We start from the raw sequence: 24,832 nt of genomic DNA on the forward strand, positions 1-24,832 counted from the left end.
GGGGCAGGGCAGCCATAGCCCGGCTCCCAGAGGGGCATGGAAAAGCGGGCTTGGGAATCCCGGGGTTTTCCCTGAGCCACCCTAGCAGATGGTGAACAGGTCCCTCTTTTAGTAAGGTGGGGTGTTAGGGTCCCGGTGCAACAGCTGCTCCAGGGAGCAAGCTCCACTCATGGTAGAAGGGAGGCAGCTGAAAGCAGAAGCCTGCAGAGGCCTGCAGCAGCGAAGAAACTCCCTCCACAACGATGGGAGCCCTCCTCTCCCTCTGAACACGGAGAACACCAGCCAGCCAGGGGCTGTACCCAACCCCTTTTCCCAGTTCAAATCTCAAGGTATCCCCCGCCCTACAGGAGAAAACCCCAGGTGAAAGAGAGTAGCCAGATGGACCCCTCCTTCTGTGGCCAGGTCTTTTGTTTTTCTTAAGCACCCAGTAATTTGTCCCCCGGCAACATATATGGGGAAAATTCTTTTAAGAGAAAAAGAAAACAGAAGGAGAACTCCTAAAACCCCAACAGACTGAAATGTTCCAGGTTAATGGCTCAAAGCATTGGCCACCGGCAAAAGCAGCGGGGCCTTTGCTGGCTGTGGGCACAGGGAGCGCCCGGGGGCACAGGGGGGGAACACCCAGCCCGGAGGGGACGAGCCGGGCCTGGAGCCAGGGAAGGGCAGAGGCCGATCGGAAGCAGATCCGGCCAGGTGGGACAGGGCTTTGGAGCAGGGCAGCGCCCTCCCTTACACAGCTGGCCCAGCTCTGGGAACCCGCCCGGGGCACGCCCAGGACATGCACACAGAGGGCTGGAGGTTCCCATCCCTTCGCATGGGCCATGCCTGGCTCAGCTGCGCTGCCGGGAGGGGCAGGGCCATGTCTTAGAAGGGGCCATAAACCATCAGAGCCCCCCCCAAAGTGCCCCGGGATCCACAGAGTGACATCGGACAGTGCAAAACTCCCCCGGGGGAGGCACCTGGGTGTTCACCCAAACCTGAATGTGCATTAACCCACGGAACTTTGTGTTTCCCCCACCACTGATGGATCAAGACTTTGGCCACTTTCACCATCACTTCAACAAATGGACATTGAAATTGCAATGATCAAACTTTGTTGCTGGATCCATGGATGGTAACTTTTCTACTCTTCTCCTTTCTGTCTCTTTCTTTCTTTCTTTTCCTAACTTCTTCTAGGAATATATTGTAAACCAGACTAGAAGTTCCAATCAATGTCCTACTGAGTGCCTTGTTGTGCCTGGATATGTTCAAGTTGGCTAAGTTCAAGTTTGCTAAGTTTAAGTTTGTCAAGTACCTTATTTTGGATGTTGTCTTAAAATTTGCCAAGTATTTATTCTACCTTAATGTTTTAAACTTTGCAAGTAAAGTTTGTTATTGAACCTCCTGAGAATTTTCCAGAAATTCCAGAGTAAATCAAACAACCTTCCCCTTTACCCACTGAGTGGATCAGAGCTGTGAATGACTAATTGATATCTAACATTGCTTAATTTCCTACCCAGACAAGCAAATGGTTTCTATCATTCAACATACTGATTCTTTTTTTTTTTTTAAGAGGCAACTTCTGGTTTTTGCAGTCAGGCTCAGAGTTTGAGGAAGGGGAGAAAAAGAAAGAAAAGGATGGTGTTTATGGGCATCAGTATTCAAACTGTCTTCCCTGGCCTGTTCCTATCTCCTCCCTCTAAAGAAAAGACATAGAGGAAGAACATGAAAAGAAGTAGTTTCAGGGTCTAACAGTGCCATTTGTCACTGCCAAGATGCATCAGTAATACAGAATTACAAGAGGGAACAACTGAAAGGTTAAGGATTTATCTAGAACATCTGAAACGGATATTAAACTGAGATTTATAGCGAAGTGATTAATGAAAATTAATGTTTTCTGTCTTAGCTACTGTGTTACTGAAAACAAAGAAACTTGTTCCCTTTCCAGGAGCCATCATTGACCTCTTCACTTGCTAGCAACACTGGAGTAGGTACATATGTTAAACATTTTGTATTTTGACTTTAATGTGCAGAAATTTCGATGAGAAAACAAATATGTTCACAGGAGTGGAGTTCTGTAAGCACAGAGGCAATGACTTCTGGAGATGATTGGGAGAAACAGGTTTTAAGTGTCTAAAGGTGGTTCACTGCCTGCCGAGACTAAGACCCTCTGAGCAATAAAAAATTTCATAAAAGCTCATAAAGGCAGTTTTATTGGTTTTGTAGAGCCATCATCAAGATTTTCCTTTCAATATCTATCTAGTGACATGCTTTTTAAAAGAGTTATAGGCTTGCAAAGTTACAGGAGGTATTTAAAAGACGTGGCGTTAAGGACGTGGCTGGTGGGGGGCTCGGCAGTGCCGGGTTAATGGTTGGACTCGGTGATTGCAAAGGATGTTTCCAACCAAAACGATTCTTGTAAAGATCAATGAGAAACGAACGTCAGCATTACAAGCACCTTCATGCCCGTGCTGCTTTGCGGGTGCACCATAATTCAGCGAGAGACGGGGGTGCTGCACAAGCTGACTGAGAAGGAAGTGAGCCACATAAAAACCTGTCTGGTTCAGCTTTCAGTACAGAACCCAGCTATGGACTGCATGAGCTTCTAGAATATTTTAAAATATGAAATCCCAAACCTGAAGTGTTTCATGTGTATTAAAAATAACAGCTTCTGCTGTAGAAAGAAAGAAAAAAAACATTACTATTTCCATGTTGTTTTTTGCCATAAGTGTACTTTCTCTATTTTTACCTCTGAATGTGGACACTAAAAATCAACTAAAATATCTTCTGCTCTTATTAGACTGTGTTTAACAAGATTTGAGTTCTTAGTGCTGTAACTTACTCTCTAAAACACTAAAGAGACTTGTAGTTAATTTAAAATAATGTTTCCTTGGAATAAAATCAGCAGTATTCCTATAAAAATATAGGATATCGTGTTCATTACTATGTCTCTCAATTTCAATAAAGGCGATGTATAGAAGGAGGAAGTTTTTATTTAATAGTTTTGAACTAGTAGTAGCATTTTACATGTCATGAATATCCGGACATTTATTTCTGTTAAAGAAGACTTTAAATACAGATAAATATAATTAAATACAGTGGAAACAAACAGCATTCTTCACCTGATGCAGTGTTTTTGTATTACTTTATTTTAGTATTCAATAATTCTCTAATTCAATAACAAGTTAATCAGGGTTCCTCAGTCCCCATGTAGATTTAAGGCAAAAAATCCCTATCTGGATTTCTAATTATTTGTAAGTTTATTGCTTAAACGAAGCCACATACAGTTAAGGGAAGGCAGAAAAACATTCAAAACATTAAAAATCCTAATAGGCATTTCTCTTCTCTTAAGATGTTTCCATACATTCATTTTGGCTACTGTGATGCCTTTAGGGTGTTGACAGAGAAGAAAGAGAACCCTGAGAACAAGGGAGAATTTGTGCAAAGCAGTAAAACAGACTCATTCCTTTTGGAGGACTCAGAGAGGAGATGGTTTAAGCAAAGATACTACAGCTAGTTTTAGATCTCTGTAATCTTAACGTAACAGACAGGAATTTATTTGCATTATTTTACTGACAAAGGTGAAATCATATTTTGAAATTACTGGAACACATTTTAAAGAGGGTTGGTTATGCAGATTTTGAGAATATGACCAGAAAGTAGTACTAAAAAAAGAAAAACATTAAAACTACTCGATATAACAGCCACATATCCTATCCACATCCAAATTTGTCTGAAACACTCTATGGAACCAAATAAAACTTAAAAGCCCTGCACTAGAAGTCATTGAAGTGGCTCACATACACAAATCTAACTTCCACAAGGAACATTTCTATTCTCTACATCAGTTATTCCACTGTGGCACTCTAGGTGAGATGGAATGTGAGGCCAAACAATTGGAAAATGATATTTGAAAATCTCTCTTGTCAAAGGAGCATGAACAGTAAGAGCATTGGGAAAATGTTTGTGTCAACAGCATGTCCATCAATGTTAACTACAAACACAGGCAGAACTTGGAAGAAATTCCAAGACAAGTAAGGCGACACAAAACATGACAGGAAAACCTTTTGGGCAGAAGTTAGAAAAAAAAAAGAAGTAACTCTTTGTTCAAAAGTACTGCTTGTGATCAGCAATTTAATTCTTAGTTAAGGAGAGCACCCTTAGAAGGTTTGCAGACCACTAACCGCTCCTGTTCGTGGTTAATCAGCTTACGGGCACTGCACTCCTCTGAGGAGGACACATTCTTCCTATTTTATAGCTGAGGAGACAGGGGCAGAGAGTTAGTAATGAACCCAAGCCTCCAGACCAAGTCAAGCCTGCCAAGCTCATAACTTTACGTTACATGGGCTCTGCAAACTCCCATGCTGCAAACTCTTGAAAATTAAGCCCTTTTAAAGTATAATTAGAAAAACACAAAGTGAGATTGTCGACATTAATTAACTGTCATGGCTTTAACCTCAGCCAGCAATTAAGCACCACAGCCACTCGCTCACTTCCCTGCCCCCCTCCCATGGGGTTGGGAGAGAATCCGAAGAGTAAAAGCGAGAAAACTAATGGTTGAGATAAAGCCAGTTTAACAGGCTGTCGTGGGTAACCCAAAATGTTATTACGTTCCACATCTATCTGTGCCCAAAATCGTTACTGTGTCTTTAAAGCCCGACGGCACGGCTGGAAAGGGGGCCGGGGATTGCTGAGTGTCCTTTTAAAAGCTGGGGGTCTGATGAGCAGATCCCCTCTGGCCTCGTGGACTTGGACTCGGGCAGGGTGGCTTGGCTTGGCTTGGCTTGCCTCTTGGGGCTTTTCTTGCCTCTTGGGGCTTTTCCTGCCTCTTGGGGCTTTTCTTGCCTCTTGGGGCTTTTCCTGCCTCTTGGTTTCTTGACACCGAGCTGAGGCAGCATGGGTGAAGAGCTCCCTTTGGGGTTCTCTGTTGTTTTTTCCCAAGAAAAGCCGGGGCGCGTTCCGGCGGTGTGTGCGTGCCTGAGCCGCAGCCCCGCTCCATCGCGGGTCACCGCAGCCCCGCAGCAGCGCCCGGCCCCGGCCAGAGCCGCCCCAGCCCCGCTGCTGGGCCCGGCCGTGCCCGCCCTGCTGTCCCCTCCCTGGGTTCCAGCCCGAGCCCCGGCCGCCCCAGGAGCTGCCAGGCCGGAGGGGTCAGAGGGAGACAGGGCTAAGGCCGTTTTCCCTCTGCCTTTCGAGCCAGCGCTCATGGGAAAGGGGAGTTATCCCACCCTTCTGGGTTTGTCTTTGTCCCCGGGGAGTTGGTGAGATTTGGCATTTTGTGTCTAGTGATTATTCAGTTATTTTTGCCTGTTGCTGTCTCTGCTGTTAGTAAACTGTTATTTTTTCACTTGGAGATATTTGTATTTAATTTCTCCTTATTGGTGGAAAGGGATCAGTTAAAACTATAAGGGAAGGCAACTCATTGCCAGAGTGCCTACCTCTTAAATTGCCTTAACCCAAGATACAGGCAAAGCAAAAGCCACGCACACAAGCAAAGCGAAGCAAGGATTTCATTCCGTGCTTCCCATAGGCAGGCAAAAGTTCAGCAGGGCCCCATCACGTGTTAATGGTTGCCTGGGCAGGCAAACGCCATCAGCCCATCATCCATCCCCTCTTCCTCCTGTTCCGCAGCTTTACACGCCAAGCACGATGCTGCACACTAGGGAATATCTGGGTCAGTTGGGGTCAGCTGTCCCGGCTGTGTCCCCTCCCAAATTCTCGTGCACCCCCAGCCTGCTCCATCGTGGGGCGAGGAGCAGAAAAGGCCTTGACTTTGTGTAAGCCCTGCCCAGCAGTAACAAAAACATCCCTGTATTTTAACACTGATTTCAGCACAAATGCAGAACACAGCCCCATCATAGCTACTCTGGAGAAAATTGACTCTATCCCAGCCAAAATGAGCACAGTAACAATCTCTGAAAGTGCCTGACCCATACATAGCCATTTACTAAGACTAGATTACTTCAGAATTTTTCTTCTATTAATTCACTTCAAGACAATATCTGCTGACTTGTGATTTGACAGTATGTTTTTTTATTAAAACACACTATTATGAAATACGAAGTTAGGCACTCCAGAAAAGATCTCTTGAGGATGCAGTGTTGCAAAAATATATTCAGACTTTATACCAGAGGTTTTGTATCTAAACTTTTAGGATATTACAGCTTCTCTGTAAAAATAAAGCACACAATGAATCATTCAGTCTTTCAGCAAGCTCCCCAAGCTAATACAGCAGCACTAGGCTGGCAGCTGGGTTCTGTACACCAGCAAGAAACAAGCTTGCTGAAGACCACACTGCCTATCATTCCCACAGTGTATTTCTTTTATTACAAATGTAGTTTGAAAACCTGGTCTGAAGTGTCTGACAGTCACGAAGGAAATCACTCACATTGCTTCTTCCAGCACTTGCTGTTAACGGATTGGCAATTTCCACCTTCCTTAATGGGGAAAATAAAGGAAAATTATGTCAAGTAAGAAGCTGGAATCTCATTTGTTTACAAGCAAAATTTGAATCCATAGCTCCATTTAAGAGGTAGTAGATTGAGATCAGATCAAGCTTACTATAATTTTAATTATTTCATTTTATTAACCTAGGATATTCTTCTTATAAGATTACCAGCCCTGCACCTCATACAAAGCATACAAGTGAATGCACATTTTTCAAGTTCCTCTGGGTAAAATTGGCTTGAGAGATTCTCTGAGGAATATGGTCTGAAGAATTTCATTTTTGTGCAAGCAAACCAAATGCACAAGAAGTTATGGGAAGGGATTTGAGGCCGTACTACTATGCATTTTCTCAAAGTAAGTGGAATCTTTATGTTCTGTATAGCAAAAAGTATAGAAAAGCTATCTGAAACTGCATGTGATATGCCTCTGCAAGTTTTAGTCCATTTCAGCCCCACAAAGAAAGTTTAGAGCATCTGTGAAAAGAGAATCTGAGATTGCATGAAAAGCATAAACCCAATTCCTGCCAGAAGGCCTTTGTTGCCTTCCGATGAAAAAGAAAATGTAAAAGGGGTAAAAAGCAGCAAAGCTGGATTTGCATGAGGAAACAAAGTCAGACATTTAAATTCATTCTAAAGAATGATGCAAAACATTTTTGTTTCTTTGTCCTTATGTTTTTGACATACTCACTTTTTGGATAATTAAATTTTTTCCTACAGGGCTTTATGATGGTTTTGTAAACGCTGTCCCTTTTTATGCAAAGAGAAAAGACTGGAAAAAAGTGAGTGTGTTGTGTGGAGTAGTGATGTTCTTTTCCATGCATGTTCCTGATAGTTTTAGTTTTTCTTCAGGCAGAGACACAAAGAAATGAAAAAATTAGACCAAAACTTTACTCCATGTATTTTTTAACACATACTTATTTTCTCGTATTATAGTTCTTGAAGAAAAATTTTAAAAGTCACTGACAATTTTATTCAATTTTTTTTCTTAAATAAAATTTAACAGAAAGAAACTTGCTTTTTGCAAGCCCATAGTAGTTTTCAACTGCTTTCAGAGGAGCAGTAACTTCCCAGTCCTTTCAGGGGAAAATACAGTGAGAAGAGGCAGCATTGAGTAAAGAGATAAGGAGAGCAGTTCACCACCACTTGTAAAATCCATCATGTGTTGCTGCTTGCTCATGAAGGAGCTGATCCAGTACCCACTGAAGTAAATGCCAGATTTTTCATAGTTGAAAAGACAATGCTATAAAGTCATAGATAACTATTGCTTAAGCAGAAGCTGTTCTAATACTGCAACAAAGGGGGTTTTAAACTCATGCTTCGAATTCCAATTCTCAGAGTAGCAAGTCTTCAGACAGTGGAGTGCAAAGGTTTTAAATATTTTATTTCTGAATAATGAGTAATAAAACTTAGGGAACTTATTCATTTGAGTAAAACCATTTTTTTTTCCTTTTTTGCCCAATGGATCAACTCTAGACCATAAGAAGATCACCAAATGAGATTGTCTAATGTTTACACATAGAGTGCAACCTGTATGCATCCTCAACAAAAACACAACAAGATAGAAAGTAGCTCGATAAGAAGTCCACATCTGAAGCAAAAGAATTGCATCTCAGGTGGAACAAACAGCCAGGTCAGTAAAGGCCTGTGGTGGCCCAGTTTTCTACAATCATGGAGTTTAACCAGCACTAGAGCAGAGGCAGCAAAACAAGTGATCATGTTGAATTATCCTGTGTAAGCTCACACCAGTGCTTCACTGTCAGGAAAGACCTCTACCTGGCAGAGTGCTGCCTCTGAAGACTAAAACAGAGGGGCAGATTGTTTCAGAGATCCTTCAGCCAATGCATAACAGAGAGAATGAATCATATATAACTGTATGCAAGGTACATGGTTATATTGAAATGCTCTGAACAACAATTGTCATAGAAAAGCTATCAGTGAAATCAGATACATTCCATACACTTTCATCAGCTAAATAAAAGTACCATTCCTAGCTAACCATATTCAGCAATCAATTGGCTACTCACTCTTTGTATGCACTGACTTAAAAAATCAGATGATTCAATTGTCATAGCAACTGTATCCCAAATTTGGGCTGTCAGGGTATATGCAAACAATCCATCTCTCAATTCATATGGCCCCTCCTTGGGCTGATGCAGCATTCTACACCGGGGTACTAGAAAAATCAGCAAGTGCTATGTGTGAATGAAAAATGCAGATGTGCCCAGTGGCAGAAGGGTTGTCACTTCAGGTACCACTGATGGTTCAGACTGACAGAGAGGCAACTACACTAGAGCCCTCTGGCTCCTGCATCACAGACTTCATAGGAAGGAAACCACCTGTAGGAAACAGGGAAGAGTGACCATATGGAGAATACTTGTCTATTCTCCCTGCCATAGCAGATGTGACCCCTTTAGAAGAGCAGTGTAGCTCACCCAGGTGTGTAGATGAACAGAACAGCCACCAATCCCCACAGAAGGCTGTTTTTCTCTCCCCACATACCTGAGGTGCACTGCCACACCACTGCTGCCTTTACTTCTCTGCCAGATCCCAAGTTTCTATGTTGTGCAGAGGAAGGGAAGGAGGTGCAGTGACCTGGCAGAGGCAGGGACTAGGAGAGTGAACAGATGAGCTATGTGGGTAGATGAAAGCCATCTCCTTTAGGCAGCAGCTCCCTGTGCTCCCTGACTCTGAGGTATTTGCAGTCAACTGGGAGGAGAATGGAGACAAAGAGTTGTGCTGGGAAGTGCACAGGGAGAGAGGCACCAAAGGCTTCTCTCCAATGCCAGTACCAAGCTGCAAATGGACCAGTCTGGGATATCCAGTTTCTAGTGGTAAGAGTTGTAAGCTGAAGTTAACAGAGCAAATGTCCTCCAAATCCCACTGCTGCTAAATTGTTTTTCACTGTTCACGTGATATAAAGCTTGGTTAAGATCAATCCTTAACGTCCTGTAAGCACCTGAACCTCTCAGACACACACACCACATGAAGCATTAAGTGCCCTCAGGAAGGCACATCCATTTGAGACTTTCCAGGGGTTTCACTACCAGTTTTCATTGAACTTCACATGGCCAAGGAGAAAACGTGAACACCAAACTGCCACTTTACTGATGGAGAAATTGTGAATTCCAAAAGTTTTGGAATGTCTTTAAATGGCCTCCACTTACCCTTAAAAAGTATCAAACTCACTAAAACTCAGTACTAGCGCTTTGACTCCTCCTACCTGGGTTGTACCTCAGGACAAGTCCTGGGTGCCTTCTAAATCCTGGAAGTAGTCAGCACTCAGATTTTGAGAGGAACCATTTTCCCCCCATTCTTAATGATAGGAAAGTCAATTCAAGACACTATTCTCATGCAACCATATTGTTCTACCCTTCAGTCATGAAAATCTGGCTGAAGGAGTGCAAGTGAGCTCCTGAACAAGAAACAGAAAGCCTTCCACACAGAAGAGTAGAGACAGTGAGAAATGACAAACAGCAAATCCCCACTGCTCTTCAGGTGCTCAGGAATAGAGGGCCTAGCAAAGAGCTCAACCCCTAACACGGAGCTTCCCAAGAACTGCTTCGTTCTCACAGGGCATGAATCAAAGTTTGTCCAATTATCATCCTTTCTGCACCAAGTTTTGTAGCTGTTGCAGGTGTTAACCTTTTTTTTTTTAATGTTCCATACTGATCTCTTATACTAAGAAGACTTGTCAATAATTAACTGTGAGAACAGGAGAAAGCGAAACTATCAGTTCCAGTTAATTGATTGTAACATAATAGTATACAACATTTGGATACACATTTGTGCTATTTGATCTACAGTCAATCTATCAAAGCAGTGAACTTCAGCACTCAGAGGCATGTCTGTGTAGATCTACTTTTTCAATTTTGCCTGCAGCCTTCTCTCTTTCCATTTGCACTTTCTTTCCCAAAGAAACATCTCTGCAGAGTGACATGAAAGCAGTCCAGAATTTCACCTGTATTACTTTATCTCCCCTCCAATAGAAAGGCCAGTGAAGCTTTTGTGTCTTACTTGCACAATGTCTTGAAACATTTCTGGGTTCTGGATGAAATATTCTAACTAGCTACATGAAGTCAAATTACATGAAGTGCTTGCTTGAAATTCATTTAAATTCTTCTGGTTACCTGAATAGTTCTACAGGCTACTAAATAAAAATGTAGTGCTAGATTTTAAACTTTAGCTTTCACTTTTTAATAAATCTGGAAAAGTGTAATGTCCTTGCCAAAGTCATGCTATGAAGGCAATATGCAAATATTAAATATGAAAATGAAGAATAACTGAAAGGTATTAAGTAGAAATTGCAAGTAACTGCTGACAGAGCCTGAAAGCTAATGGTGTTAATTAACAGTATTCCCAGGGATAGGTCCAAAGAAGGAATGGGGAATGCAGTAACACAGACCTGACTTTTCTGTTTTCTTTATAGAATCCTTATCGAATATAAATTAAGTCAGAAAATGGAAAGTTCTAATTAATATAGCCAGATAGCAAAGAAGACAAAGTAAACAAGTAGTTGTACCTTCCTCATAATAAATTCACAAACAGCTCCTCCCATTCTTTCAATTGAGCCTCAAACATAAATGTGCCATGCCCCTTCCTGTATTGGGCATCATGGAAACAGAGCAAGTGCAAGTTCCAGCATTATTTAGTCAAGAAGATGGATTCAGTTTATATTAGAATATAAGATCATTTTGCAAAAAACACAATAGTATGTGTTTTTCTCAAAGGGTTCATATACCTGTTCTATTAGCATGTTGCAAGTCAAAGAAATATCAGGGTTTCCAAACCCCAGTTAATAAAAGAATCTTTTCCTCAGTCAACTTCCAATCTCGACAATAGAGTAGAGGACAGAAAACAGCCCCATTGCAAACTCTGGATGTAAATTTATAATTTTCTGGGCAAAACTAACACCACAGTTTCAGACAATACTCAGCTACCAATGTCAGCTGTGTAGGTAGTGGGACCTACCAGAATGACACAGCAACACTTTATTTGGGTTTGGATTCAAATGGAATTTATTCCTTTAAAATGCTACCATTTCTGTTTCTACTTCTCTCCTGTTTTCACTTCGATGAATAAAAAAATTTGCAAGGCAAACCATATGTGCCGGTTTGGCCAAATTTAGAAATATATGCCCTGAGAGAAGGCAGGTTACCAACCACCCCTCCCCCACCAGGTTCGGGAAAAAAAGAAACTTCTTCCTTGAAGGAAAGTGAAAGAGATAAAAACTATTTATTTAACAAACACACAGGAAAGGATAATACTGCTAAATAATAAAATCTCTCACTGTGTAGAAAAACCTGGGAAAATGTTAGAGTCTTCCCTTTGGTCTCCTGTTACAGCTGGTGAGGGGAGCTCTGACCAAGGAAGAGGTGACCGGTCTGGGGAGATGGTCCCAAAAGGAATCGCCTTCCCGAGGCCCGGTGTCTTCCCTCAGCTGCTGGCTAGGAGGGCCCGTGCAGAGGCTGTCAGCTCTTTAGGGATTATCAGCTCGTGATTTCAGCTCTGCAGGGCAGCCTCCAGGCCAGACGAGAGAGAGAGAGGAGAGGCTGAGACGAGAGGCCCGTGTAGCTGTTCCACACAAGGAACTTTATTGTTGGTCTGTACGCTTGGTCCGTACTCTGGCGAAGGGGAGGCCAGGGACGAGCACTCTCTCTCCCGCAGGGGCAGGGGGCTAGCTTTTATAGGGATACAGGGGGTAAAGGCCAATGGGTTACAAAGGATCTGCAGAGGGTCTCCCAGAGGATTCTGGGTCTTTTCTTGCCATAGCTGCAAAGTTAGCTGCCTTCCCAGGGAGTCCTGCTGGGAGATTGCTCCATCTCCTTATCTCAGCAGACATCCCTCCAGGGCAGTGGCTGGGCATACCCTACAGTCTTCCCTCCTCCTCAGAGCTGGGACTGGGCCCAGGGCCAGGCCCTCTGTGCTTGGTGGAAAATCCTCCCGATGTGTTCTGATATTGAAGCAGTCCAGCAGAAAAAAGGGAAAAAACAAAGTCCCAGGAAAACAAAAGTTCAACTCTCCATCTCTCTCTGGAGAAAAAGAAAGCCGAACACTGCCTGGAAAGCAAGCTGCTGCCTCCCGCTCCCGCTGCTGCAGAAACAGACCAGTTTTATCTCTGTGTCCTCGAAAACATGAAAACAAACTGCAAAACTGCTTTGAAAGTTTTGGTCAGGTTTTTCTCTTCTCAGGCTCAGTTTAAAGGAATGGAAAGACACAACATTAATTTCTGGGCATAGGGCAGCAACATGGGATACACATCATAAAGTCACCCCAAGACACCATATCAAAACAATTATTTCTCACATGAAGCTGTGTTTAGAATATTTTAAAAATTAACAGTAGCTTCAAGAGATGGTATTTCTGACTAGTACACAACACAAAAATATGTACAGCAAACAGGCATGAGGCAAGAGGTGTGTCGTGGTTTGACACTGGCTAAAATGCCAGGTACCCAGGAAAATCATTCATTCACTCTCCTCTGCTATAGCTGAGCAGAGGAGGGGAAAAAAACGAAGGGCTCATGAGTTGAGATAAGGATTGGGAAAAATTATTCTAAGGGTAAAACAGGCTCAAATCTAAAGGTATAAAGTAAATTTATTATTAACAGAGTTAGAGGAAGATAACGAGAAGTAAAATAAGCCTTTAAAACACCTTTTCCCCCCAGCCCCTCCCTCCTTCCCACCAACAGCGCAGGGAGACAGGGAATGGGGGTTTCGGGTCAGTTTGTCATTCAAGATCTTCAGTTCACTTATGGGGAGGAGTCTCTCTTCTGCTGTGCCATGGGGTCCTTCCCACGGGAGACAGTTCTCTGTGAACTTCTCCAGCGTGGTTCTAATTTCACGAGTATCAGTCCCGCCCGACCTGCTGTAACATGAGTCCCTCCCATGGGCCAAGCAGTCTTCCCAAAACTGCATAGTGTGGGTCATTTTAGTTCATGGGGTGTAGTCTTTTAGGGATAAGCTGTTCTAGTTTGGAAGTAAGGGCCCTCTATCTCTGGAAGCAGGAGCCCTCTCTGTTTGGGTCTCCCCCTGGATTACAGCTTTTTAGCATCCACCTGCTCCAGCGTGAGCACCTTTTCCCACGGGCTGTGAGTGGATCTCTGCATGCCCCATGGACTTCATGGATTACAGGGAGACAGGTTGTTTTATCTCAGTCCTCACCACGGCTTGCAGAGAGATCTCGACTGACGCTTAGAGCATCTCCTGCTCCTCTTTCTTTCCACTGACCTTGGTGCCGCCAAGTTGTCTTTCTCTACATGTCCTCACTTCCTCCTCTTTCTATGACTAGGAGGAAAAAACTTCTGCTCGTAAATACCATTGCCAACAAATGCCCCCAGTTCCAGGGTTTCTGCAGGGTTTCGCAGCACGGAGCAGTTGATTTGGTCTCGGTCGTGCCCCGGGGAATCGTTTGCCGTGTTTGCCCTGCCGGCCCCGCGGCCCCGCTGCCCCTGCGCGGGCGGTCGCAGCCGCCGCGGCGCCGGCGCCGTTCAGCGCCTCTCTTCATGCGGGGCGCTGAGAAGGAGAAGCCGCCGCCGCCGCCCCGGCCTTTCTGCTCGCAGCGCGGCTGGCTGGCAGCGGCCAGGCGGGCAAAGCTCGCCACTGGCTGTGCCAAAAGTGCGGTGGCTGCGGTGGCTGCATGGCTGTGCGTGACGCCAGGATCGCCCCAGAGGCGGTGGCTCGCCACCTCTGGAAAAAAACCTGCCCGTGCGCTGTTTTGATTTCCTTCTTAAATATGTGATCAGAGAGGCGTTATCAACCTCTCTAATTGGGCCAGCAGCATGTCCACGTTCAGAGCCTTCAGAGATTCGTTCTGCTGGACATAGTAGAAGCTTCCAGCAGTTTCTCACAGAAGCCACTTCTGTGGCCCTCCCCTGCTAGCAAAAACTAGGCTGTGCCCAAATCAGCAGAAGGTACAAAGCATTTATGAGGGGGTGTGTTAGTTTTTCACAGGCTGGTTTTTGGTAGCAGGGGTGCCACAGAGGTGGCTTCTCGGAGAAACTGCTGGAAGCTTCTACCTTGTCCAGCAGAGCCGATCCCCGATGGCTCTGAAGATGGACGTGGCACTGGCCAAGGCTGGGCCAATGAGAGAGGTTGGTAATGCCTCTGTGATAACAGATTTCAGAAGAAAATCAAAACAAAGAGGGGCACTGTTAATTCCAGCTAGAGAAGAGGAGGAGGTGAGAACATGTGAGGGAAACAACACGGAGACACCAAGGTCAGTGAAGGAGGGGGAGGGCGGGACTCCAGGCCCCAGAGCCAAGATTCCTCTGGAGGCCGTGGTGATAACCATGGTGAAGCAGCCCCTGGGGATGCAGAGATCCACCCACAGCCCCTGGGGATCCACGGGGGATGCAGAGATCCACCCACAGCCCACGGGGATCCACGGGGGATGCAGAGATCCACCCGCAGCCCACGGGGATCCACGGGGGATGCAGAGATCCACCCGCAGCCCACGGGGATCCACGGGGGATGCAGAGATCCACCCGCAGCCCCTGGGGATCCATGGGGGATGCAGAGATCCACCCACAGCCCCTGGGGATCCACGGGGGATGCAGAGATCCACCCGCAGCCCACGGGGATCCACAGGGGATGCAGAGATCCACCCGCAGCCCCTGGGGATCCACGGGGGATGCAGAGATCCACCCACAGCCCCTGGGGATCCACGGGGGATGCAGAGATCCACCCACGGCCCCTGGGGGAGGTGCCCACGCCGGAACGGGTGGATGCCTGGAGGAGGCTGTGGTCCAGTGAGAGACCCGGTGGAGAGAGAAGAAGCTCCTTGCTTCCCAGCTGGAGCAGCCTGGCCTTGGAGGACTGCACCCTGTGGAAGAGTGACCCACAGTTTTGGGAAGACTGTCTGCCCGTGGGACTGGAGCCATGATGAAGAAGTTCACGGAGAATTGTCTCTCGTGGGAGGGACCCCACGGTGCAGCAGGGGAAGGATTCCTCTCCCTGAGCAGTGGAAGAACTCGGGTGATGAACTGACCAAACCCCCATGCCCTGTCCCCCTGCGCTGTCGGTGGGAAGGAGGGAGGGGTTGGGGGAAGAAAAGGTGTTTCAAGGGCTTATTTTACTTCTCGTTATCTTCCTCTGACTCTGTTAGTAATAAATTCACTTTGTACCTCTAAGTTGAGCCTGTTTTGCCCTTGGAGTGTTTTCTTCTGGTCCTTATCTAGCCTCATGAACCCTTCATTCATTTTTTTCCCCTCTGTTCTGCCCAGCTGTGTCAGGGGAGGATGAGTGAGCAGATTTTGTGTGTGCCTGGTGTTTGGCCAGTGTCAAACCACGACGGGGGGAAACAACAGCAGGAAGATAACCTGGATATTTTGTCTGAGAAACATTGTGTAGGCATAAACACTATGCTCAGGTGGAACCCGTATTTACAAACAGTGCACATGCTGATCTTTTACTCCAAGATTCCCTTCCTGGAAAAGGCAAGGGCAGCCATGTTTGAAGGGTGGCCTAAGTTAAGCTGTCAAGAGGGACACAGCACCTTGGCTACGAGGGAGTTAATGAGGGATCAGGAGGGAAGCAGTGACACCATGGCAGCAGCTGTGACTCAGGACTGTGCTTCAGAACAACTCTGTGCAGATTTGCTGGTTCCAGCACACAGGATCAGCTACTGGTGCCACAAATCAACTGGGAATACCAACTTCTTTGACAGTGTGAAAGTCCTCAGGAGGCATATATTAGAAGTCACTTAATGTGTGTACTGATCTCTACTCTGGTTCCCCAATTTGTAATTTTTTCTTGTTCAAACTGATGGATGAACTGAATGTTTTTAATTATTTCCAGGCTATGCCCTTCAGAATTGCATTGCTTTCCTTGCCTACAGTACTTCTGTCCAGAGACTCCCTTGCTTCATTAAGATGAAAGTCATTTCAGTTACAAAAAGCCAGAGTAATCGTGTTTTAATCAACTGAAGTGCACACAAGCTGCTACCATCCTAAGTACCCCATGACACAAATGCAGCAGCACAAGGCTGCATGCCTGCTGCCTGTGGGATGGAGGAAGCCAGATTTGCCTGGTTTAGCAATGACACCCACAGTTTCACTTAGATCCATCTAAGATGGATCTCCACTTAGATGCATCTCTGAAGCTGACTTGGACTGGAAAGCACAAGAACAATGGGAAGTAATGGTGTGTTAGCACAATACTAGCACAGGAGAGGGAGAAATGAGGCTATCTTTTTGGAAAGTGTTCTACTTCACCACAACAACATCTTAAGAATAAGGCATCAGTCAGAGTTCAAAATTCCTCAAATAGACTGCATTTAAACTATTAGAAATTGTATGCTTGACAATGGTAGGATTTAAAGAGAAAGCTGAGAATTCAGGACAAATGTGTTACCGGAGTTACAGAGGAACTCACACATGAAAGAAAGCTCGAAGAGACTAAAAAAACCCCAACCCTCAGCAGCTTGGCAAACTTCTTATGTCTTCCAAAAAATAGGGGGAAAAAAAGCAGCTCTTTACTCAAAGAGCCATGATTAACTACTTAGAGCTCCAAAGGCCTACTTTGGAGACTGGGAAACAGCCACAGAAGTGTTCCAACCTTTCCCCATTGCAAAGGAAATAACCATCAAACCCGTCTGGCAAGGGCTGGATGTGTATCATTTAACACAAGCATTCACTGTCAGAGTTTGCCCGTGTGTGGGAAATGACACCACACACTTGCAGCTTCACTGGGGACTCAAAGGGATCAGATTATGTAGATTCACTGTACAGGTTGCTTCTTTCCTGATGTACAATTTAAGATGTGCTACTGCTTTGCTAGGCCTTCTTTACTTGGCCTCATTAATTCCATATGTATTAAAATGAGATATGTGTGTGTAGCTTAGATGGAACTTTTGACAGCATTTTTCCTATCAAATAATAGTAAATTTATGTTAGAAAAAGGATTTATAGCACATAGTTAAAACAGACACACACATATAAAGTCTGTTCTACTAATTAGGCCTCAATTTTTGTGGAAAATGCTTTTATTTTAGAGGTTAATATATTTCAAAAGTATTCTAAATGTATATACTACATCTATATTTTATATAGATGTAAAACCAAATAATTTACAATGGTAGCAATCTTTAACTAAATTTCTTTAATGAGTAATTTAATTCAAGTATGCAAACAATTGGACACCAGAGTAAGTTAGGATCAGATACAGCCAGGTCTTTTACACTGTACAAGCTAAGTTTAAACTTCTTGTAAAAAATAGAAAAAATTATCTTAATGTTCTGACCAGTATTTTTGGGAAGATCTTCTTCCAGCTAAATTTTTTTTCATGCTTATCAGAATTCTGACTACTATTCTATTCATCATTCTGCAATTAAGTACACATTGTTGTCTCTGAGTAAAGATCTAAGACTGGGGCGTATGTGGATAAGACACTTGACACAGATGTTCCTGAAATGACATAACAGCCCTTCCAAAGTAAATTTCACAAATCTGTTTGGATGAAGCAAACAAGAGCACTCTGTGCACAGAAGCCCTGCAGATGCAGACTTGAAGTTATCATTTTTATTAAAAAATACTTCAGCTGTAGTTGAGTCTCAAAACAGAGCAAAACACCAGAGGCAAACCAAAATTAGGTCTTGAAGCAGAGACAGAGGAGAAGGCAGAATGGTCAAACTATATAGTATTACACAAGGAAATGAAGGCCATTTTATTGTGTTGCTAGTAGCATTTGGAAAAGAAAATGAAGAAAGAATAGCTCACAGTGGGTTTCCCTGTGTGGTAGGACTGGATAAAACACAGGCCAGGCTCAGGTCTGGAAAACCATGCACACAAGTGGAAAAGAACACCATGAAAACCAACATAAACAATCTGTAACTGAGAGAATGATTCTGTCTCTGCTACTCCCTCTGTGTTTGGGCACCAGTGAGATGTTGGTCATCATCACGTCTGGCACCAAAGAGTTATTGATTACTGCCTTCAACTGTGTGTACCAGACACCAGTAGTTTATTTATGGCCAAAAATATTACCCTTTTGGCAATAACATCAAAGACCTGGTAAAAAACATGGATAGTAAAGATGTAGCATAACAATAAATTTAGATTTTGATTAGTGTAGTAGATCTGTGCAATATAACTTCCCTGACTTCACTGCACTTATGAGGTTTTTATCATGTAGATTTAAATCTGAAGTGACAGACTGTATCATGAGAAAGCTAAAAGAAGCCAAATTTAGATGTCACAACTTCAGAAAACATCAAAGAGATTGGCAAGTGCTTCACCAAACATTTATGTTAAGCAGGAATTATTGTTCTGATTACATCTTAAAGCCAGTAAATGAATAACCGTCTTTTTAAATGGTTACTCATCTCCTCCTAGCATTTATTTTTCATTTTTTAAAGCAAAGCATATCCGTACAAAGTATTAATCTCTCAAATAAGTTATCTTCATGAAACACTACTACAAAAACATAATTAATCATAATTAACCACAAAATAGTTAGGTCTCAGACCTGCTCTTTTCCCTTTAGTGGGGCTTTCTTTAATAATTATTAGTCATGGCACCAAATTTAACAGGTAATTACACAAAGTGTGTGGGTTTGCTACAAGGTACCAGAGCTTGCTTTAAGTCAGAACAAATGCCCACAACTGAAGAAAACTAACCCTAAGTTACATTATAATTTGGACACAACAAATGCTCCAATATTTGTAACTGATTCCATCCAAAGTACTTACCCAGTGTTTTGATAAGTGACCAAAAGTCTTTCCTCACCTATTTAAGTTTTCAACCATAAAAAGCTCAAAATAGTTTTGGAAAGGGAACACATCTTCCCCATCTTAGGAGTTAAGCAACTACTCCAAGTAGCTGTATTAATGATGCCTTAGAGCAAAGGCCAAGTAGCTCAAATAGCTTAAAATTAGGCCCTTAGGGTTAGCAAAAAAGAAGCAGTTACATCTAGTGAAAAATACATTTTCATGATATAAACAGATTGCCCATGCTTTAGTATCAGTTCTTTCAAAGTGCTGGTGCTCAGGTTTTGCTGGGGTTTTTGGACAGCAGGTTCCTGCCCTGCCTTGCTCTGTAACTTATTACACAACAGTAGAATAAATGTGGTTCTTTAACTGATCACATCAGGAACTGAACAACAGCTCAGGAGCATCTCCTAAAGCCTGGTGCAAAAGAATCAGGCTCAATTCTCCAGAACTCACACAGGAATGCTACAGACATGCTCTATTTCTCTTTAGTAGATACCTTCTGACTTTAATTTGCAGCTAAACGTTTTTGAGAAGCAGCTAGGAGAAGGCTTAAGACTCCTTGTGTAAGGTGTCTAGAAGTTATTTCTGAAGAAGTAAAAATAATAAGCCCTTTACTTGGTAAGCACAGAATCACAATATCCCACACAACAATGTTCATTGCTAAAAAATTGCAGAAGTGGAGTTAAAGGTCAAACATAAGCCAAAATCATCATGAACACTGTTAGAGGAGCTCTTGGAGCATAGAAATAACCAGAGCAATTTTAATTAGACTCTACTACAAATACCAGTTTGTAGGTCTGATTTCAAAAATAAAGCATGACCGATCATCTAAGTTGGACTTGCTACTTTAACTGCAGTAAATCACAATGGGAACTACCATGCAAGGTTTTTCTGAGAGCTTTCCTGGTACTATTAAAATCAACCTGATGGGACTGAGCTTTCACGTAATGCTGTGCAAGACCTGTAGCTGCAATTGTCTTTGTCCAAAAGGCTGTGGATTCATCATGCAGACTTATTAAACTGAAGTCTTCAAGCAGCATTGACAGTGATGACAACAGTTCTATCAGTTGAAAAGCCCCAAACAAATGTCATAATTCAGTAGCGTTTCCATTATCCATTCCTGTATTATTAAGTTATACCTAACAAAGGTTACGGAGATGAAAGAGACCGTACACACCTGCTAAAGCTGCCATCTAGGATTTTCACATCTTTATTATTCTGTTTTCAGGTAAATATCACTGTAGAAGTCAGAAGATTAGAGAAAATATGATTCTCTATTGTTTGCCTCTCCAAAAGTCTGCAAATATTACCTCAATTACACATGACTCCACTGTGTGTTGCCTTTACAGCAAAGGAGGGTACTCCATGCAAGCTGTTATTATGATTAAGTACTGTACTATCCAAAGTTGCAGGATAGAAACCATATAGCTTTTGATAAATACACAAAAAACAGTTGGGTTTTTTTAGATCTCTAACCTGGAATCAGAACCTTCAGCTGATTCTTGCTCTGCTACTGGCCTTTTAACTGAGGTTAAGCAATCACTTTCGTTTCACTTTTGTTCATCTCAGTTTCCTCATCTGTAAAAGGGTGAAAGTCACAGTCTTTCATTCCATTTCACAATTTTTATGACATCTATATATAAAGAGGCCTTTTGAGGTGTATTGTTACTATGAAATATACAATAAGTATGATTCAACATTGGTCTATTTGTCATTGCATTAACAACACTTGCTCTGCCTGTCCAGAAGAAGAGAAGCTTATGGTTTTTATTTCTAAATAATTACTTTACTTTCTTTCTTTGTTTAGGGATAAAATATAACACGGGATTCCAGCAACCAAAAAAAGTAAGTTTTCAGAAGTACATAAAGAAAATTTTACCCATATTCCGAGTATGGAGCACAGATAGAGATGCGTCAGATAAGGCCACTACACCAGAGATGAAGCACTGAAAAGGAAAGATGTATCAAAAGCTTAGCCATGAAAATGCAAATCTTCCTTTTAAAATAGAAATTTGATAAGCTATGCAACTTTAGTTTTATGAGTTTTTTCCTAGACTGAATATTGCTAAAAGATACTGTAAACTTCGCATATATTAATATTCTGTATGAAATCACACTGATCAAATGAATGTCTTGAGAGGTACTTTAAAACAGGCTAAAGAAAAATTCTAATGAAATTCCTCCATCTAGTGGCTGTCCGGCTGCGCGGGGCTGCCTCCAGCCCACATTTAAAGGAGAAGAGCGAGCTGTGCGCAGGAACAACCGTGCAGCTGCCGGCTGTTCCCAGATGCCATCACCTGCTCACATCAGGGAGATGGGATTGACCAGCCTGACCTTCTGCATCAAGGGTTGCACTGACAGGAGACATTCAATTTTCCCAAAAACTCCAGGGTCATCATCAGCATCATTAAAGGTCCAGAATTCTGGGAAGCCTGAATTTGATAACCTTTAAATATCAGCTGTGTCATGAGTAAATAGGATTGAGCTACAGCCAGTCTTGTAAAGGGTAATATTTAGAAATACATCTGGTATTTACAAAGGCACACTACAGAAAAAACCTCTGAAGATGAGAATAGAGTACAACAGTCACTCCCAACAACTAAATAGTGTTTTTCATAACAAATTATCAGTTGGTTTCCCAGTCTGCACACCACATACCACCTTCACTACCAGAGCATCCAATATGAGAAAGCTGAATTCTGTAAGTGTCCTAAAACTTGTGTTGAATACTGATCTGTTGTGTTCAAGTTTTGTACAATAATTATCAATTTAAGCAAGTCACCTACAAAATACAATTTGATTTTTTTCTTTTTTTGTCAACAATGTTTTTTGCTATTAATTATGAATCTCTTTTCTGAGACTTTTTTATTCTCTGACCCTTAAACAAGAATGTGACAAGATATAACCTCCATGACAGAAAAAATTTGTTACCTATTGCATTGCTTTTTTTAGACAACAAAGACTTGTAAAATTGATTAAGATTTAATCTGCCACCCTGAAAGAGCATGATCCTTCTAATCCCCAACTGTACACCTTAAAATTCACACACTATCTTATTTTTAAGCCAGTTTTAAATACTATTGGGGAAACACTGAAAATAATAAAAAAAAAATTAAATTTATAAACCCTCTAAATAACCACTAAGTATTTTGGGTCAACAGTAAACATTCTGCAACTACATATGCTCCTCTGTTGAAATACTCTTGGTGGTTCATATGACACTCCGATCCAGGTGACCTCAAAATGGAATGACACATAGTTTAACAGGGACCAGAACCTAATTTTAATCTTAGAGGCATAGACAGGATTTAATTCGGCTACTTTGAAAAGCAAGAAGTAATGGAGCACACTTGCTCTTTTTCATTGGAGCATTTCTCTGTTAGTACTGCTGGCATACTGGGCTGTATGCAAGAAGTATTAACAGAGGGATCCCCCAATGAAAAAGAGCAAGTCCCAGAAACCCTTACCCATAGAACTGCTTTACTTACTCAGTTTTCACTGATCTAATCCCAGCCACAGCTTCATTCCCACCTCTTACTGCTTCTCATCCAGTCTCAGTTGCTCTGCTCCCAGGCTCAGCTCTCTCAAGCCTCCCTCTGGGGTCCCCTTCATGCTGCTCTCACCAAACCCACTTTTTGTGTGACAAACCTCCGTGTTTTCACTGACATCCTTCCTGCTTCCCTCTGCCCACATTTACATCTCACTCCACCTTACAAACTCTACAAACCCCCCTCCCTTCCCTGTCGGGCTTCACTCTGTGCCAAACTGTCTTCACTGCAAAGATAAATTACCAACATGGGGGTGGTGGTGGGAAATGCACAACCCAAACAAACAAACCCTGCCATTTGTGTGACAACAGGGGCAGTCTGGAATAATTAAGCAAGTCCTCAAAATACTCAGATACCTTTTTGCAGAAATTTCAACAACGTATCTAAGACAAAAGTATCTGTCAAAGTCTGGGTACATCACCTAAAATACAGTAATACAGTTAAACACAAATAGGAACTGGAATTTACTGGAAATTTAGTTCAGGTTCATCTCAGCCTTTGAGTTTCACATGAGCACAGAACAAAGTGACAAGAGAAGAGCCTGTACCACAGTGCAGTGCTGAGGGCTTGTGGCAATGCTTTTTGTTGTACATTTCTAAAAGTTATGAAAGATCCACATGAAGTGGTGCAAGTTGTAAGTAGTGACAATCTCTGATAGATCTTTAATCTATTTTTCCTCAGCAGGACTGTGTTTCCAGCAATAACCAGGATAGAAGATTAAGAAAAAATACTGCAGACAGAGTAGCAACAGTTAAGCAGAGCGATTCATTAGAGCCATCTGAAAGTGTGCCCACCAAGCTTCAAAGCACCGACAGAAGGCAAAGCAGCATCTTGTTTTCTATGAAAGATCAACAGAAAGGTGAAGAAATTAATTCCATCAAGCTCCATAAACGCAGGAGGAGGTTTATAATTAAAAAGAGCCCAATTCTGATTTCCATGAACAGCTCCATTCTCAACCTGCCCACACTTAAATATGAGGATAGAAACAACAGCAAGTGGAAAAGTCTCTATCAGATCCAAGGAGAAAGGAAACGGATTATGAGGGAAACATGTTCAAAATACAAAAGTAATAACAGAAGGATAATCACTCCTTATCATGTGTCTAGAATATTTGTAGAAGATAAATACAGAGTTTTATACTGTGAAGTACCAAAAGCCGGCTGCTCTAACTGGAAACGGGTGCTCATGGTGCTAAATGGGCTGGCCTCCTCCACAAAAGATATCCAGCACAACACAGTGCACTACGGGAACTACTTGAAACGGCTGGATGGCTTTGATCACAATGGAATTTATCACAGGCTCAACACTTACACAAAGATGCTATTTATTCGTGAGCCTTTTGAAAAGCTGGTATCTGCATTTCGGGACAAGTTTGAACATCCGAACAACTACTACCACCCGGTTTTTGGAAAAGCCATCATTTCCAGATACCGTGTCAATGCCACCAAAGAAGCATTAAGGACAGGCTCTGGAGTCAAGTTTCAAGAGTTCATTCAATATCTCCTGGATGTACATAGGCCAGTGGGTATGGATATACACTGGGATCATGTCAATAGGCTTTGCAGCCCATGTTTGATAGACTACGACTTCGTTGGGAAATTTGAAAGTATGGAAGAAGATGCAAACTTTTTCTTGCATTTAATTGGTGCTCCACAAAATTTAACTTTCCCCAAGTTTAAAGATCGTCACTCCAATGAAGAAAGAACTACCACTAAAATTACACAACAGTATTTTGCACAGCTTTCTCCTTCTCAACGACAACAAAGCTATGACTTTTACTATATGGATTACTTGATGTTCAACTACTCAAAACCTTTTGAAGATTTATATTAATTTGAGAGTCAGGATATTTCCACAGTCGCATCAGTTGAATTGTGTAACAAATCCAGATGGCATCTGTTTATATACACTTACCTGTTAGCAAACAATTGGTTTAAGAGCAGGGAAAAACCCAAAACAGAATATAAACAGATGTTTACACCTTCACCTTAATTGCCTCCTTTTTCAAATGATATTTTTTTCTATAATTTCTCCATACGAAATGTATGTACATATATGTATAATATGTCAGGGCCCCCAAATAAAGCACAGAATTTTCCATGATAGTGTGGCCTGTGTTTGCACTTGGGGGACAGTCTGAAACCAGGGAAACACGGC

The 24,832-nt window shown here is 42.6% G+C and overlaps 1 protein-coding gene across 1 annotated transcript in view; it reads left to right on the forward strand.

The window, feature by feature from the left end:
- The window catches only part of CHST8 (carbohydrate sulfotransferase 8), a gene marked incomplete at both ends in the record, with an annotated part of 142,135 nt that extends 117,627 nt beyond the window's left edge, over nt 1-24,508 (forward strand). Inside the window, 2 exons of the mRNA XM_082290182.1 lie at nt 20,935-20,972; nt 23,360-24,508. Of these exons, the coding sequence (XP_082146308.1) occupies nt 20,935-20,972; nt 23,360-24,508 (1,187 nt within the window). The remainder of the gene's footprint in view (nt 1-20,934; nt 20,973-23,359) is intronic.
- Between the last annotated feature and the right edge of the window lie 324 nt (nt 24,509-24,832).

Source organism: Coloeus monedula (assembly GCF_965178545.1).
Source record: "Coloeus monedula genome assembly, chromosome: 13".
NCBI classification, from domain to species: domain Eukaryota; kingdom Metazoa; phylum Chordata; class Aves; order Passeriformes; family Corvidae; genus Coloeus; species Coloeus monedula.